The sequence below is a fragment of the Nyctereutes procyonoides genome, unplaced genomic scaffold (assembly GCF_905146905.1).
Source record: "Nyctereutes procyonoides isolate TBG_1078 unplaced genomic scaffold, NYPRO_anot_genome, whole genome shotgun sequence".
Taxonomy (NCBI): domain Eukaryota; kingdom Metazoa; phylum Chordata; class Mammalia; order Carnivora; family Canidae; genus Nyctereutes; species Nyctereutes procyonoides.
In genome coordinates, this window is record NW_026574977.1 from 2,543 (window position 1) to 20,851 (window position 18,309).

General features: G+C 48.2%; 1 protein-coding gene across 1 annotated transcript; it reads left to right on the forward strand.

The window, feature by feature from the left end:
• The first annotated feature begins 2,771 nt into the window (after positions 1-2,771).
• On the forward strand, positions 2,772-7,596 carry LOC129510110 (endogenous retrovirus group K member 18 Env polyprotein-like). The gene is made up of 3 exons (XM_055326020.1): positions 2,772-2,846; positions 5,502-6,485; positions 7,189-7,596. Exons 2-3 carry the CDS (start codon positions 5,628-5,630, stop codon positions 7,594-7,596), a joined length of 1,266 nt encoding a protein of 421 aa, XP_055181995.1. The 5' UTR covers positions 2,772-2,846; positions 5,502-5,627.
• The last annotated feature ends 10,713 nt before the right edge of the window (positions 7,597-18,309 follow it).

An 18,309-nucleotide genomic window follows, 5' to 3' on the forward strand; every position in this document is an offset into this window, starting at 1 on the left:
TCTGGGCCTCCTGTGGACCTGGCGACTGTGGTCTCCTCCTTGACCTCGCCTGGACCTGGTGACTGTGGTCCCTACCTGGGCCTCACCTGGACATGGTAGCTGTGGACTTTCATCTGGACCTGGTGACTGTGGTCCCCACCTGGGCCTCACTGCACCTGGTGACTGGGCTCCTCAGCTACCAATGACTAGGATCCAGGATGGACCCTTAGTTGCTACTGATACCGGGACCCATCCCCAGGGTCTCACTTGTTCCTGGTGACTTATGGTCCTTGTCTGGGCTGACCTGGCTCATCCTTGGCTCTGATCCTCTCCTGGGCCTCCCCTGCTCGTGCAGGTATGGTCCCCCCCTCTCGTGGGTGGTGTGTAGTGTCTATGGTCCCTTCTGGGCCTCACCTGATGGTACTGGGCCACGATATTGGCCCTTTGCAAGGCCAGCAGGGTCTTTGAGTCCTCCTGCATGGTGCTGGAATCCAAAGACATCCAAGAATGACGGCGCATGAGAACCTTCCGAGAGGACACATGCATCAGCGTGCTCCCCGAGGGGCAGGTCCCCCGCCGCCTGACTGGAGCCGAAAGACAACCCCATAGCCCTGAGGGGCACAGGGGTGCGCTGGAACATCACACACGGGCCCTCACTGCCTGTCTGTCAAGGTTCCAAGTTGAGCCAAAGCTCCTTGCTGTCCCTGGCCAACCCGCAGTCCTGGTGCGAGGCAGGGTTCCGGGTTGAGCAAAGGCTCCTTGTCCTACCTGGCCAACCCGCTGGGACTGCACCTAGCTCTTCCCCCTTATGGAAGTAAAAGTACATATTTGCTTCTCCTTTAAAATGTTATCGAGACAAGTTCCCATAAAGTAAGCAAGAGTAGGTGGCCTGACACATGACCGCCTTGGCAGACATTACTTAATAAACAAACCTCACTGTTTAGTCTAAATGTGGCCTTCCTGCTCTATTGCTTAAACAAATAACAGGTGTTAGTTTTAAAAACAATGTATGTTTGTGCGCGAGATGTACTTCTCCTTAAAGAAATAAGCCGCCTGCTTACAGAGGCTATATAAACTCTACATGCAAAAATAAAGCTTGTCCATTGTGGCCATCAGCTGCATGGAACCTCCTATCCCATGAACTTTTAGTCTCTTGTTTATTTCTCATCCCCTTGCCCTCGGTTCCTGAATCCGGACCTTCTCGCGCCGGCCGCGACAAAGTGGCGCCCGAACAGGGACCCGAGACAGAGTGAAAGAAGAAGTGTTTACGTTACAGGTAAGGGGATCGGCGGCTCCGTGAACGATAGGAGTAAAATAATCATGGGACAAAGGCAATCTGTAGAACATGGGTATTTTTTAAAAGTTCTACAGGCTCTTTTAAGGGAGAAGGGGTTTAAGGTTTCTCATAAACTCTTTGGATAAGTTCTTTGATACAGTTAGAATAATATGCCCTTGGTTTCCTGATCAGGGCTCGGTGGATCTTTCGGATTGGCAGAGAGTTGGACAGACTCTGAAAAATGAATTAAAAATAAGAGGGGAACAACTGCCTCCTGATATATGGACTACATGGAATTGTATAAAGGAGGTTCTGGATCCTACAGACTCTATTGAGATCATCTCCTTTGAACTCTAAAAGTGAAAAAGAGTCTCCACCCTCGATGGGGGGGAGCTTAAAAAATCAAAAAAAATCCATACTCCCCCTTTACATAAACTGTCCCTTAGAATAGATGATGAAAAAGAGGATCCGTTTGATGGTCCCTACCTTGAAGATAGAAGGGAAGAGGTTTTTGTTTTAAATCATGCTGAACCTCCTCCCCCACCTTTATTACACTCCTCTGCTGTGCAAACTGAGAAGGCTCCTCGAAAGCCTTTTTCCTGTTCAATCAGATGATTCTTACCCAATAAAAGGAGTTACTCCATTACAAAGAACTCTATTTCAAGCCTCACAGAGGGGAGAAGATGTATCTGAGTTTCAGTTATTTCCTGTTACTGTGCAGGGGGGACAAAGAGCATACACTGCCTTAAGCTTTAAAGTACTAAAGGACTTTGAAACAAGCATGTACTCAGTATGGCCCTACAGCGCCTTTTACTCTATCTATGTTAGACATTTTGACACGAGAAGCGTTATGTCCTGGAGATTGGAGGGTCATTGCACAAGCATGCCTCTCCCCGGGGGACAATTTGTTATGGAAAACGCAATTCTCTGAAAATGCCGAAAAAAACAGGCCAGCTACAATAGGGGAACTAACATTCCTGTTGATTACAACATGTTAACTGGTTCTGGTCCGTATTATGACGTAGGCTTGCAATTGGATTTTCCTGAAGTAGCTTATACCCAAATTAATAGTTGTTCTCTGTCAGCATGGAATGGAAAAAAACTACCTGCCACAAATACAAGGTCACAGGAACTGTCAAAAATCAGGCAAGGTCCCGAGGAAAATTATTCTGATTTTGTGGCCAGATTGTTAATAACCGCAGTCAGTAGAATAGTCAGAATAGTCACCGAATGATGCGAAAGCTGGCATTCATAAACACTATTTGAGGGTGGCCAATTACCAAAAAATTTCTAAAGATTAATATGATAAAATGCTGCCTATGAGAATGCTAATGCCGCCTGTCAAGCAGCCATAAGACCTTGGAAGAACCAGGGAAACTCTTGGAGATTATGTGCGCCTTTGCGCAGATATAGGGCCCTCGTATTTGCAAGGAGTCACCTTGGCTGCTGCTTTCAAAGGCATCCCTCCTGCAAAAACTGCATGCTCAGATACTAAAACAAAATAAGAACCCAAACACTCGCGCCGGCCGCGACAAGTGGCGCCCGAACAGGGACTCGAGACAAAGTGAAAGAAGAAGTGTTTACGTTACAGGTAAGGGGATCACGGCGGCTCCGTGAACGATAGGAGTAAAATAATCATGGGACAAAGGCAATCTGTAGAACATGGGTATTTTTTAAAAGTTCTACAGGCTCTTTTAAGGGAAAAGGGTTTAAGGTTTCTCATAACTCTTTGGATAAGTTCTTTGATACAGTTAGAATAATATGCCCTTGGTTTCCTGATCAGGGCTCGGTGGATCTTTCGGATTGGCAGAGAGTTGGACAGACTCTAAAAAATGAATTAAAAATAAGAGGGGAACAACTGCCTCCTGATATATGGACTACATGGAATTGTATAAAGGAGGTTCTGGATCCTACAGACTCTATTGAGATTATCTCTTGAATTCTAAAAGTGAAAAAGAGTCACCACCCTCGATGGGGGGAGCTTAAAAAATCAAAAAATCCATACTCCCCCTTTACATAAACTGTCCCTTAGAATAGATGATGAAAAAGAGGATCCGTTTGATGGTCCCTACCTTGAAGATAGAAGGGAGGAGATTTTTGTTTTGAATCATGCTGAACCTCCTCCCCCACCTTTATTACACTCCTCTGCTGTGCAAACTGAGAAGGCTCCTCGAAGCCTTTTTCCTGTCCGATCAGATGATTCTTACCCAATAAAAGGAGCTACTCCATTACAAAGAACTCTATATCAAGCCTCACAGAGGGGAGAAGATGTATCTGAGTTTCAGTTATTTCCTGTTACTGTGCAGGGGGGACAAAGAGCATACACTGCCTTAAGCTTTAAAGTACTAAAGGATTTGAAACAAGCATGTACTCAGTATGGCCCTACAGCGCCTTTTACTCTATCTATGTTAGACAATTTGACACGAGAAGCGTTATGTCCTGGAGATTGGAGGGTCATTGCACAAGCATGCCTCTCCCCGGGGGACAATTTGTTATGGAAAACGCAATTCTCTGAAAATGCGGAAAAACAGGCCAGCTACAATAGGGGAACTAACATTCCTGTTGATTACAACATGTTAACTGGTTCTGGTCCGTATTATGACGTGGGCTTGCAATTGAATTTTCCTGAAGTAGCTTATACCCAAATTAATAGTTGTTCTCTGTCAGCATGGAAAAAGCTACCTGCCACAAATACAAGGTCACAGGAACTGTCAAAAATCAGGCAAGGTCCCGAGGAAAATTATTCTGATTTTGTGGCCAGATTGTTAACCGCAGTCAGTAGAATAGTCACCGATGCGGAAGCTGGCACTTTAATAGTTAAACAACTGGCCTATGAGAATGCTAATGCCGCCTGTCAAGCAGCCATAAGACCTTGGAAGAACCAGGGAACTCTTGAAGATTATGTGCGCCTTTGCGCAGATATAGGGCCCTCGTATTTGCAGGGAGTCACCTTGGCTGCTGCTTTTAAAGGCATCTCTCCTGCAAAACTGCACGCTCAGATACTAAAACAAAATAAGAACCCAAACATAAAAATGAATCAAAAATGCTTCTAATGTGGCCAATTGGGGCATTTTAAAAATCAATGCCCTCAGAAAAAAACTTCTCAAACTACAAAAAAACCTCAAAACCTTTGCCCTAGATGCCACAGAGGATATCATTGGGCTAATGAATGTAGATCAAAAACCGATTCTAACGGGAATCCCCTTTCAGGAAACGATTCCCTGAGGTATATTATATTCATTACATGGATGACCTATTACTGGCAGCAGAGACCAGTGAACACCTGGCTAACGCCTTTCGGGTTCTTTCCCAATGTCTTAGCTCTGCTGGACTTCAAATAGCTCCTGAGAAAGTACAGAGAGAAGCTCCCTTTGAATATTTAGGATATCTTATTAGTAAACAGAGTATTAGGCCACAGAAAATCGCAGTTAGAACCTCGCAATTAAAAACTTTAAATGACTTCCAAAAATTATTAGGTGATATAAATTGGCTCCGTCCTTCGCTGTCTCTCACCACTTCTCAGTTACAGCCCCTTTTTTCTATTTTAAAAGGGGACTCCCCTTCATCTTTGAGACAGCTTACTCCAGAAGCAGAGGATGCCTTGGCTTTAGTAGCAAATAAAATTTCCTCTACACAGCTTCAACAAAGAGATTTGACAGAAAATGTTAACTTAATAATCTTAAAACCTAATGGCAAATAAATGTAACACATTATTCATCTTTTAATAAATTACAATTTGTGCATGTTTCTATTGATACCTATTCTGGCATGATCGTAGCTTCTGCTCATTCTGGTGAAAGTTTTACTGATGTTCAAAATCACCTTTTTCACGCTTTTGCTTACATGGGAATGCCTAAACGATTAAAAACTGATAATGGGAGTGTTTATATATCCCAAGCTTTTAAAACCTTTTGTGAAACATTTCACATTCAGCATACCACAGGCATCCCTTACAACTCTACAGGTCAAGCTATTATTGAAAGAGCTCATCGTACACTTATACCTTACAAAAACTAAAAAAGGGGGAGATTATGGCAGGAAAAATGAAATATTCCCCCCACATGCCCCTAGACTTAGCAATATTCTGATTGTGCATGATGATGGATATACACCATCAGAAAAGCATTGGGGAAAAAATACTGATCCACCCCTTATGGCAAAGTGGAAGGATCCTATGACAGGACAGTGGAAAGGCCCTGACCCCTTGCTTAGACAGGGTCGAGGATGTGCTTGTATCTTCCCACAGGATGAAGAAGCGCCGTGCTGGGTTCCAGCCAAATTTGTTAGAGATATCAAAACTGAGAAGGAAGATGAGTCGGCTGAACTTATGCCCTCCTCGGAGAAAGAGGACTTGTAAGACGAATCTGCCATCATGGGGACAAATAAAGAAGTTAACCTCACAAGCCACAAGTTTGATAAGAAGATTGATTTCAACACAAAGTTATTCCTGGTGCAACAACCTCCATATTGGATGATCCCTGTTGATGTGAGAGGACCTTGGTATGCGAACTTTGGCATGCAGTTAGCTCAAGAATTGGTGAAGAAGCTAAGAAGAACTCGAAGATTTCTTGGACTTTTAATTGCAGGGATAGTGGCTACTATTGCTCTTATTGCTTCTGCTACTGTATCTGTTGTATCTTTGCATGAAAATGCTCAGACCGCTGAACATGTAAATGAACTTGCTAGAAATGTAACTGTTGCTCTTGATGCTCAAAAGAGAATTGATGAAAAAATTGAAGCGCAGATTGAAGCTTTAAAAGAAGCCATTTTATATCTTGGTGATCAATTTGTTGTACTAAAAACTATAACCCAATTGACTTGCCATGACGCTTATAAACATATTTGTGTTACCCCACTGCCTTTTAATGGATCATGGGAAAATGTACGTATGCATTTACAAGGAGTTTGGAATCATGCTAATATTAGTCTGGATCTCTTAAAATTACAAGAAATAAACGTCATTAGTCAAAGTATGTTGCATTATGAAGACCCCGGCGATTTAGCTGGTGAGATCTTAAATCAGTTAAATGGTTTTAATCCCTTCAATTCATTGAAATATTCCTTTTGGATATTTTTGGCATTAATAATCGGATTAATTCTGATGTATGTAATGTTTGCCTGCTCTTGCAAAAAATTCAATAATCAATTAAATTCCTCTAAGGCACAACTTCACTTTTTGCATTTGAAAAATATAGGGGGAGATGTTGGGAGCGGTTTCCCGCAGTGCGAGGCAAGGTTCCAAGTTGAGCCAAAAGCTCCCTGCTGTCCCCATAGCCAACCCGCAGTCCTGCGGCGCGAGGCAGGGTTTTGGGTTGAGCAAAGGCTCCTTTGGTCGTACCTGGCCAACCTGCTGGGGCTGCACCTAGCTCTTCCCCCTTATGGAAGTAAATGTACATATTTGCTTCTCCTTTAAAATGTTATCGAGACAAGTTCCCATAAAGCAAGCAAGAAGGTGGCCTGACACATGACCGCCTTGGCAGACATTACTTAATAAACAAACTTCACTGTTTTAGTCTAATATGTGGCCTTCCTGCTCTATTGCTTAAACAAATAACAGGTGTCCAGTCTTAAAAACAATGTATGTTTGTGCGCGAGATGTACTTCTCCTTAAAGAAATAAGCCGCCTGCTTACAGAGGCTATATAAACTCTACATGCAAAAAATAAAGCTTGTCCCATTGCGGCCATCAGCTGCATGGAACCTCCTATCCCATGAACTTTTCCTGTCACCGGCCGGGGGACCAGCAGGCCCTTACCTTCCTTCTCTGGACCCCAGGGCGGGGGGGGGGAGTGTCATCCCGGTCGGGGTCCATGCATCTAGGATGGGTAGAAAGGTCATGTATTGGTCTCCCTGCACAGCAACAGGGCTTACAGGGAGCAGGGGTCCTGGGGGAGCTGCCAAAACTCCGACTGCAATGCCTCCTTCCATGGACAGGGCCTTAGGGGCCGCCCTCCAATGTGGGGCTGTGGAAGTCTGCAGGCGCTGCTCACGGTCCTCCCACTGGGGTCGGGGTGTTTGGACCCCAGCCGGGAGGCCAGGCCCCACCCGGGAGACACGTCCACACTAACACAGTGGTCCGCGGGGAACAGGCATCAGCGGCCACTCACTGGTGACCTGACGCTGTGTGAGCGCCTCCTCTTTATGCACCGGGGTAATGGGGGGAGAGTGGGAAGAGTTGGGGAATTGGGAGAGGTGGGAGTTCTGGGTTATGGGGAGGAGTGGGAGAGTTGGGGTACTGAGGAGAGTGGGAGGACTGAGCCACTGGGGAGAGCGGGAGAGTCGGGTCGCTGTGAGCCAGATCCGGAGCCCGAGTGCTTCCGAAGGTCTGCGGACGCACAGTGAGCGCCAGGCAGCAGTGGGAGCCGGGGGCGGCACAGTTGCGCCCCACAGTGGGGTCCCGCATCATGACTGTGGGCGGGCAGGGTGCAATGAGCACTTAGCCCTTCACCCTGAAGGCTGAGGGTCCCGGGGGAGGGTCGTTTCCCCACGCCGGGTGGGAAGGGGATGCAGGCACCCTCCCACATCCTCAGTTCCCATCCTCGGGCCCTTCAGGCCTTCCGCCCTTCTAGGCAGACTGGGGGTCACAGACGTCCCCCCCCCGACCCCCAGAGTTCACAGCATGGGGTTGCACTTAACATTTGAGGGGCCCCTGGGTGTTTCATTCTGTTCCACGTCGACTCTGTAGTTTGGTTCAGGTCAGGATCTCGAGGCTGTGGCGTGGAGCCTCGCGTGGGGCTTGGGCTCCGGTGGGTGAGGAGTCCGCTCCAGGTTCCCCCTCTCCCTCCGCCCCTCCCCACTGCACCCTCTCTCAAGGAAATCTTCTAAAAATCAACATGAAGACATGTGAGCATCTTTATCTCCTCTGCAGAGGTGCCTTCGTGTGTGTAACGACCGTATAAATGCCTTTCACGGACCCACGGGGAGTCCTACCAGAAACCCCTTTTCCTTGATATTTATTGAAGTACAGTCGACACGCAATGTGCCAGTAGTTTTAGGGCTACAACTAGTGACTTGACAATTCTGTGTCTTACTCAGCTCCCCCCACAAGAAGTGGCGTCACCGTCTGTCCCCGTACAAAGTTGTCACAACAGTACTGACTCTATTCCCTAGGCTGTACTTTCTGAATTTCTGTGACTTCTTTATTTGAGAACCAGACGCTTATAGCTGTTACTATCGTTCATCTATGTTGCCCATGCCCTACCCACGGCCCCTCTGTCCATCGGTCAGCAGGATCCATCACATTAACCAGAGTAAGGACATGGGGCAGCCCCGATGGTTCAGCAGGTTAACGCCTGCCTTCGGCCCAGGGCGGGATCCTGGAGTCCCGGGATCCAGTCCCACGTCGGGTACCCTACATGGAGCCACCTTCTCCCTCTGCCTGTGTCTCTGCCTCTCCCTCTCTCTCTGTCTCTGAAGGATATGTAAATAAAACCTTTTAAAAAAAGAAAAACAAGAGAAAGGACAAAAAGCATATGATCCTCTCAAGAGTTGCAGAAAAAGCATTTGACAAAATACAACATCAAAAGCATAGTGGGTTTTGAGGAAATGTCTATCAACAGAATAAAGGCCCCTAGGAAGGCCCGCAGCTGACGTCATCCTCAAGGGTGAAAACCTGAAATCATCTCCCCGGGGCAGGAACAAGCCAAGGAGGTCCCCTCTCAGCGCTGGAAGTCCTAATGTAGTCAAGAGACAGGAAACAGCAAAGGTTCCACTCCTGGAAGGGGGACGTCACACTGTCCCTATTTGCTGAAGACGCGGTACTAGAAACAGGAAACCCGAGAGCCTGCACCAAAACATGTTAGAACTAAGGAGTGAGTTCAGTAAAGTCACGGGACACAAACTGACCCTACAGAGCTCAGTAGCCTTGCTGTGTCCCGACAATGAGCACTCAGGAAGCAAATGAAGGACATGACTCCCTTCTCAGGAGCATCACAGAGAATAAATAATGAGACTGAACCAAAGGGGCACAAGACTTGTGCACTGAGCCATACCAGGCTCTGGGAGGCCGTCCCGGGCTCGTGGGGTGGGAGCCTCATCTTGTGAAAATGTCCACAGTTCCTGAAGCCACCCTCGGTTTCAATGTCATTCTTATCAAAATCATGGTGGCAGATCTTAGAAATAGGAAAAAAAAAAAACCATAACATCCATCCGCCCCCACAAATGACCCCGGACAGCATCAGTGTAGGAGAAGCAAGACAGAGCGGGACGCAGCACTTTCCTATTTCAAACGATGTCACAGAGACACAGGAGAAAGCAGTGTGATTCTCGGGCCCCCTGCTGGCTCGGTTGGTTAAGCATCCGACTCCTGACCTCACGCCTGGTCCTGATCTCGGGGTCGTGAGTTCTAGCCCTGGGCTGGGCCATGAACGAGGCATGGCGCCTACTTGAACAAACCAGACCCACAGGGTTGGTCCCAGCATAAGGTGAAGGAGCAGAAGAGAGAGAGTCCAGGAGGAAATGTGCTCTGATACAACTGATTATTTTAACTTAATTTAATTTAAACCCAATTAATTAACGTATAGTGTATTATATTTTCAGAGGAAGCATTCAGGGATTCAACAGCTGGAGATAACACTAGTGCTCATGACTTCCCGTGCCCTCCTTCATGCCTGTCCCCTGTTATTCCCCCCCTTCCCCTCCCCTCCAGCGACCCTCAGTTCATTTCCTATGATTAAGAGTCTGTATTTCCTGCCTCTGTTTTCATCTTATTTGTTTTTCCTTCCATTCACAGATGTCCATCTGCTTTGCTTCTTTAATTCCACCTATGAATGACACCACACGGTCATTCTCTTTCCCGACTGACTTATTTCACTTAACACGATCCCTCTAGTTCTATCCACGTCATTGCAAATGGCAAGATTTCCTTCTCTTTGATAGCTGAGTACCATTCCTATCATCTATCTATCTATCATCTATGACCATCATCTATCTCCCATCCTCTTTATCCATCATCTGCCCGAGGGCTCCGAGGCTCCTCCCGCAGTGTGGCTACTGTGGACCCGCCTGCTGTGCACATTGGGGTGCAGGTGTCCCGAGTGTCACTGCATCTGCATCTTGGGAGTGAGCTCCAGGCCTTGCACCTGCCGGTCGCAAGGCGGCTCTATTTGTAACTTCCTCAGGAGCCTCCACACTGTTTCCAGGGGGCTGCACCAGCCCGCGGTCCCGCCCAGAGTGGAAGAGGGTCGAGTGAGTTTTGCAGGACATGGTAAAAGTCTGGTCCACATTTCATTCTGCGTCCTGTGGGCTCCAATTCCTTGTCCTTAAGTATTTCTGGGGAAGCCGGGTGTTGGGTTCCGTTTCAGTGAGACGTTTCCGAAGCTCACAGGCCTCAGCTGGAGCCTGGAAGGAGGCAGGTGCGCCCAGGCGCGGGCACACCTCCTCCTACAGGGCCTCCTGCATTGCCTGAGCGGCCCGCAGGGGGCGCCCGAGCCCAAGCCCCGCCCAGGGGGTGCGCATGCCCAGTAGGCCTCTTCCACCTGCACTAACAAGAGCCTGCTGCCTGTGCTGGGGAGGCCTCAGGAGGACATGGGGAGCGTCCACGCTGATGAGCCACAGACTCCTCAGGACCCGCGGGGCGTCTTCATGGGCACATTGGGCCGCGTTCACGCTGACAGGAGCCCCGGTCTCCTCAGGACCCACGGGGAGGCTTCAGGAAGATGTGGCGCGGCGTCCAGTCCGGCAGGAGCTCCCGGCCCCTCAGGACATAAGTTGACGCTTCTGGCCGCTGGGGGCCGCATCCACGGTGACAGGAGCCTGGTCTCCTCAGGACCCGGGGTGAGACTTGAGGAAGATGTGGGGCCGCGTCCTCGCTGACAGGAGCCCCGGCCTCCTCAGGACCCGCGGGGAGGTTTCGGGATGACGTGGGGCCGCGTCCACACTGACAGGAGCCCCAGCCTTCTCAGGACCCACGGGGAGGCTTCAGTCCCATGTCGGGCCGCGTCCACGGTGACAGGAGCCTGACCTCCTCAGAACCCGCGGGGAGGTTTCCGGAGGATGTGAGGCATAGTCCACAGTGACAGGACCCCCCCTCGTCCTCAGGACCCGCTGTCTAAACTATGACTCAGGAAGACATGGGGCCACGTCTGCCATGACAGGAGTCCGGCTTCCTCAGGACCCGGTGGAGGACCCTGGAGGCGCTGTTCGGAGTCACGTCCACCTCAGCAGTGGCTACTCAGAACGACAAGGTAAGTGAATGGGGACAATTGAGATAGGGTTAGGGTTTAGGGTGAGCAATAGGTGGTTAGAGTTAAGTTAGGTGACATGGATTAGTGATCATGTTTATGCCTACGAGTTACTGGTTAGGGTGAGGGATGGGGTAAGGGTCATGAGTTAGGAGTTAAGGTACTGTATTAGGGATTGGGAAACTGAGTTAGGGTCTGGATCAGGGTGATGTTACAGATAGGTTATAGGGTTTTGGGTCAAGGGATAGGGGGAGGGAATAGGGTTAGAGTTAGAGTGGGGGATGGGGTTAGAGTTTAGGGTTAGGGGTTAAGGCAGTGTTAGGATTATAGGTTAGGGTTTGGGCTAGGTTTAGGGTATGGGTTAGAGATTAGGGTACGGGTTAGGGTTAGGGTACGGGTTAGGGTAAGGGGTTAGGGTTTGGGCAAGGGGTTAGGGTTAGTGTTTGGTTAGGGTTAGGTCAGGGTCAGGGTCAGGGTACGGTTTTGGAAAAGGGTAAGAGATAGGGTTAGGGAGTGGGTTAGGGGTTAGTTTGAGGGTACGGGTTAGGGTACAGTTTGGGGTATGAGATAGGGTTAGTATTAGAGGGGTAGGCTTATTAGCGTATAGGTTAAGGTTTGGAATAGGATTTGAGTACATTAAGTTAAGGTTAGGGTTAGGGTTAGATTTAAGGTAGGGTCAGGGCTAAGGGTTTAAAATAGGTTTAGGAGTTAGGGTGAGGGTTGGCAGGAAGGTTCAGTGAATGTGTTTCGGTCTTGGGGTTTGTGTTTGGTTTTCGATGAGTGATAGGTCTTGTTTTAGGGTTAGGTTAACATCATTAGGCTTAAGTGTAGGGTGAGGGTTATGTCCGTGTACGGTTAGAGTTTGAGTCTTGGCATGTGCTGCACTGGGACTCTAGTATCTTGGGCAGTTTAGTTTTATGCACCCTATTTAGGTTTTGGGTTCAAAGATAGCCTGACTCCACCAAGTCAGTGGCCCCCCGCAGAGAATCAAAATCCAGGCTTCTGCTGGGGTCAGAATAGACATGGCAGGCTTCTCCTGAGCTGAGCTGAGGAGGGGATTTGTGGCTCTAAGTACTCTTTATTTGGATGTTCAGTTGCCTTTCTGATTTTACCTCTTGTGCGCACATGTTTCATCAATACCACCAATTATCATTTTAAAGTTTTACTTGAATTCCTGTTTGTAAACACAGTATGATATAGCTTCAGGTTTACCACATAGCGATTCAAGCCTTGGATACAACGCCTGGTACTGGTCACAGGTGCCCTCCACTATCCCCATCCCCTGATTCCCCATCCCCCCACCTTGCTCCGGTATTTATTCATTTATTCTCTGTGGTTAAGAGTGTGTTTCCTGGTTTGCTTCTCTCACCCCCCCCACTCCGCCCCTTTGCCAGTTTGTTTGGTTTCTTGAAATTCACACGTGAATGCAATTGTATGGTATTTGGTATCGGTCTTACTCTGACTGACTGAGTTCATTTAGCATAAGTGCTTTCCACTTCTCCCACATCATTGTAAATGGCTTCATTTCATCCCTCCTGAGGACCGAGTGATGTCGCAGTGTGTACATTAACCACCTCGTCTCTGCCCGTTCGTCTGCCGATGGACATCTGGGCTGTGTCCACCGTTTGTCTGTTGTTGATAACGCTGCTACAAACCCTGGGCTGCGTGTCCCACTTCGAATCTACTAAACTACTTTTGTATCCTCGGGGTAAATACCTAGCTGTGCAATTTTGGAATCGTAGGGTAGCTCTACTTTAACTTCTCGAGGACCCTCCACACAGTTTTCCACAGTGGCTGCACCTGTTCGCATGCCCACCAGGAGCGTAAGGGGGCTTCCCCTTCTCCATAGCCTCACCAACACCTGTTGTTTCTTGTGTTCTTAATTTTAGCCATTCTGACGGCTGTCAGGTGACATCTCATTGCGGTTTTGGTTTGCATTTCCCTGATGAGGGGTGACGCTGAGTGTCTTTCCGTGTGTCTGGCGGCCATCTGGATGTCTTGTCAGAGACAAAGTCCATTCATGTCTTCTGCCCATCTGCAGTTGGATAAGTTGTGTTTCGGATGCTGGCATTTATATTTGCTTTACGTATTTTGGATACTAACTCTTTATTGGTTGTGTTGTTTACAAATATCTCCTCTCATTTTGTATGTTGCCTTTGAGCTTTGGTTGTTTCCTTCACTTTGTGGAAGCTTTTCGATTTGATGAAGTCCCAAGGGTATTTTTGCTTTTGTTTCCCTCGCCTCAGAGGCATATCTAGAAAGAAGATCCAATGGCCAATGTCAAAGACGGTGCTGCCTATCTTTTCTTCTTTTTATGGTTTCAGGTCTCACATTTAGGTCCTTCATCCTTTTTAAATTTATTTTTTATATATATATGTTATAAGAGAGTGGTCCAGTTTCATTCTTCTGCATGTGGCTGCCTGGTTTTCCCAACACCATTTGTTCTTATCCTGGGGTCAGGGTTCGGGTTGGTTGAAGAGACTGCTTGGTGCCATTGGATATTCCTTCCTGCCTTGTTGTCGATTAATGGATCATAGAGTTCCAGGTTTGTATCTTGTTTCGGCTTTCCGTTCTGTTCTATTGATCTAAGCGTCTCCAGTTGGGAGATTCTTGATTGCTGATTCAATTTCTTTGCTGGTTGTCTGTCTGTTCAAGTTTCTTATTTCTTCCTTTTTCATTTTGGCTATGTTATATATTTCTAGGAATTGATCTATTTAATCCAGGTTCTAGGTTGCTGGCCTATAATTTTTCATAATGTTCTCTTATAAACGTTTGTATTTCTCTAGTGTTGGTTGTTATTTCTCTTTTCTCATTTGTGATTTTATTTGGGTCCTTTCTCATCTTTGTAATTTTTTTCTTTTTTAAGGATTTTATTTACGTATTCATGAGAGACCCAGAGAGGCATAGGTATAGGCAGAGGGAAAATGAGGCTCCATGCGGGGAGCCTGATGTGGGACTTGATGCCCCAGGACCCCGGGATCATGACCTGAGCCAAAGCAGATGCTCAACCACTGAGGCACCCAGGTGCCTTGCTGATTCAATTCCTTTGCTAGTTATGGTTCTGTTCACATTTTCTATATCTTCCTATTTCAGTTTTGCTTGTTTGCACATTTCTAGGGATTTGTCCATTTCTTCCAGGTCTCCCAGTTTGTTAGCGTATAATCTTTCATACTATTCCCTTATAATTGTCTTATTTTTCTGGAGGTGATTGTGATCTCTCTTCTCTCATCTGTGATTTCATTTTTGTAGGTCTTTTCTGTTTTCCCATTGATGAGGCAGCCTAGGGATTGATCCATTTTATTAATTATTTTGAAGAACCAGCTCTTAGTTTTGTTATTCCATTCTACTGTTTGGTTGTTTCTGTATTGTTTATTTCTGCCCTCACCTTTATTTTTTCCCTTCTTCTGTAACCTTTAGGCTTTGTTTGCTATTCCTTTTCCAGCTCCTTTAGGTGTAGGGTTAGGTTGTGTATTGGAGACTTCTTGTTTCTTGAGGTAGGCCTGTATTGCTATGTACTTCCCTCTTAGGACTGCCTTTGCTACATCCTAGAGGTCTGGAGAAACATGTCTTCATTTTCATTTATTTTAAATTTCTTCTTTAATGTCCTGGTTGCTCCATTCATTCTCTAGTAGGATGTTCATAATCTCCACGTATTTTTGGTCTGTCCAAATTTTTTCTTCCTGTCGACTTCGAGTTTCATAGCGTCGTGGTCCGAAAATGTACAGGGTGTGATATCAACCTTCTTGTACCTGTTGTACCTGTTGAGGGCTGATTCGTGGCCCATGATATGATCTGTTCTGGAGAATGTCCCATGTGCACTTGAAAGGAATGGGTATTCTGCTTTAGGATGAAATGTTCTGACTATCTCTGTTGAGTCCCTGTGGTCCAGTGTGTCAAGGCTATTCCCTGTTCCCCTGTTGATTTCCTCCATAGACGATCGGTCCATGCCATCAGTGGGTGTTAAAGTCCCCTGTCATTGTATTATTATCAGTGAGTTCCTGTATGTTTGTTGTTAATTGGTTTCTATATTTAGGTACTCCCATGTTGGCAGCATAAATATTTAGATGTTTGATGTTGATAGAGAGTCTTTTTAATTATGAAATAATGCCCTTCTTCATCTCTTCTTACAGTATTTGTTCTTTCTTTTTTTACATTTAAATATTTTATTTATTTATTCATGAGAGATACACAGAGAAGCAGAGGCAGAAACATAGGCAGAGGGAGAGGCAGGCTCCCAAAGGGAGGCCGATGTGGGACTCGATCCTGGGATCCCAGGATCATACCCTGAGCCAAAGGCAGATGCTCAACCACTGAGCCACCAGGTGTCCCCCAGGGTTTGGTTTCAAATCTAATTTGTCTGATATAAGTACGGGTCCAACAGCTTTCTTTTGATGTCCATTAGCGTCTTAGATGATTTTCCATCCCCTGACTTTCAATCTGCTGGTGTCTATAGGTCTAAGGTGAGCATCTTGTAGGCAGCATACAGATGGATCTTGTTTTTTTATTAATAACGATTTTATTTATGAGAGAGTGAGACAGAGAGAGAGAGGGGGGGGCAGAAAATTAGGCAGAGAGAGAGAAGCATTCTCCCCACCAGGAGCCCAATATGGGACTCGATCCCAGACTCCAGGATCACACCCTGTGTCAAAGGCAGAGAGGCTCAACCCCTGAGCCACCCAGGGATCCCGGATCATGTTTTTAAGCCACTCTGATACCCTATATCTTTAGATTGGAGCATTCATTGTATCAGCATTCAGAGTGATTATTGAAAGATATGAACTAAGTGCCTTTGTGTTACCAGTAGAGTTGGTGTTTCTGGTGACGTTCTCTGGTCCGTTCTCGCTTTCCTTGTTTTGGTCTCTTTTTTTCCTCCACTAGAACAGTCGCTCTTAAAATTCCTTACTGCACTGGTTTAGTGGTCATGAACTCCTTTATATTTTTCCTGTCTGGGAAACTCTTTATCTCTCCTTCTATCCTGAATGACACCCTTGCTGGAGAAAGAATTCATACAATTTGGACCCGAATAAAAAGAAATTTAAAATCATAAAAACAATTTTGCTCTTATGATTGAGGAAAATGGCATTTAGGAGGAAAACCAGAAGCTGAAAGAGAGGAGGACAGATTTCACCATCCGTAGCCTTCACAGGGACCTGGTGTCCTTTGCTAGGAGGGGCCCCCCGTCCGTAGGATGCTTCCTGCCCCTCTGCGCTCCTTCTTGGAACCCAGCAGGCGCATCTCCGTGCCTCCAGCACCTCTGCCATCGTGGCTCATAGCGTCTTCCATGTATCCTATTGGGGACCACAGCATCGTGTATGTAACCAACTGGCTGCTGTTTGACAACATTGGGGGGATTGTGACTTTTGTTGCTTTGGGGGTGTGTGTGTATCTATCACGTGCAGCTATCCCGTGCAGCTATCTGATCCTCTGGCTGGGTCACCCAAGCGCCGAAATGGTTGGGACAACATCATTTCTGGTGCTGGCGCTGGGCGGCTAGCTGGGCTCTCCTGGCCGGCCCGGGGCTCCCTCGTGCAGTGTTTTTCGCCTGGAGGGTCGGCTGAGCTGGAAGGTCCGGCTCGGCCACATTCCCATGTCCGGCAGTGGGTCCCGCGGAGCGCCGGCTGCTTGTCTTCTCCCCGATGCCTCTCCAGCAGGGAGCCAGACCTCGGGGCTGCCCTGGGGGGAGCTCCTGAGGAGCCGGCTGCCCATGGCGGGGAGCCCTGGGGCTGCCTGTGTGTGGGAGTTGGGGTGGGGATGGGGCTGGGGTTCCTCGGTCCCCTGTGCTGCGTGGCCTTCAGGCCGAGCCCCATGCTCACCCAGCCCCTACTCACTAGGGCGAGGAGGGTGTCCTCCACACGCTGGTGTGAGAGATCCAGCACCACAAGTGGTGCACGCACGCTGAGTCCACCTGGTGCGGGTGGCCCAGCGGCGCGAGCACCAAGTGTGGGACCCAGGAAATTTAACAAAAATCCCCTACCCCAGGACGAGCAGAGCAGGACTGATTCCATTTTGTGCTACACCTGCCACCTCCCCTATGACCCCCACATGACCTGCTTATGGCTTGAGGCGCTGCCCCACCCTAGTCAAGCCGCTGGGCACACCCTCATCGGAAATCGGCTCCTAACAATGTAACCCTGCTTTGTGCCCGCCAAAACTGCGCGCCGATTCTGACCGCAGTACTAGGCCAGCTCAAGTGGATACTAGAGGCTAAGGTGTAATTCAATCGGCCACCTGCGTGTGGACCGACATGACTGTGCAACTTTCTGCGTATCCCATGGGCCAGTGGCCCCTAGAAAGCTGCTTCGCCTCTTAGTCTCGGGGCCCAAGTCTCTGCTCCGCTGTGTCGGGTGCACTTGGACCCAAGCCCGAGCTTGTAAATAAACCCTCGTGTGTTTGCATCGGTGTCGGCTCCTCGGTGGTTTCTCGGATTCGCAATCTTGGGCACAACACAAGGGCCTGCTGTCCTGACATCCCTTCCAGGGCCACGCTGGCGGCCCCGCAGGCTGTCTGTGCCCCAAAAACACAGGCACGGAGATGCCGGGAGGGGAGGAAGGGCCCCGGAACGCGGCCTGCCCCGGCCCCCTGGACAGAGGGAGCACAGACCTCCCAGGTCGCTTTGCACAGAACCTGGTGACCTGAGGCTCCCTGGCTGTCACTCTGTCCCAGCCCCTCCTGGCCCGCGGGGCACAGGCTGAGTCCCAGTAAAGTCTGTAGGCTCCTGACCCTGGCGTCTGGCCGCCCCTGGAAGGCACATGGGGATGTCAGCTGTGTGTGCCTTGCGGCGCCCCTGCAGGGGCTGGTTGGGGCCTGGGTGGTGCCCCCTCCTCCTCTCTGGGGGTGTCTCCACGCACCGTGCACAGAGTTCTGGGAGAAACAG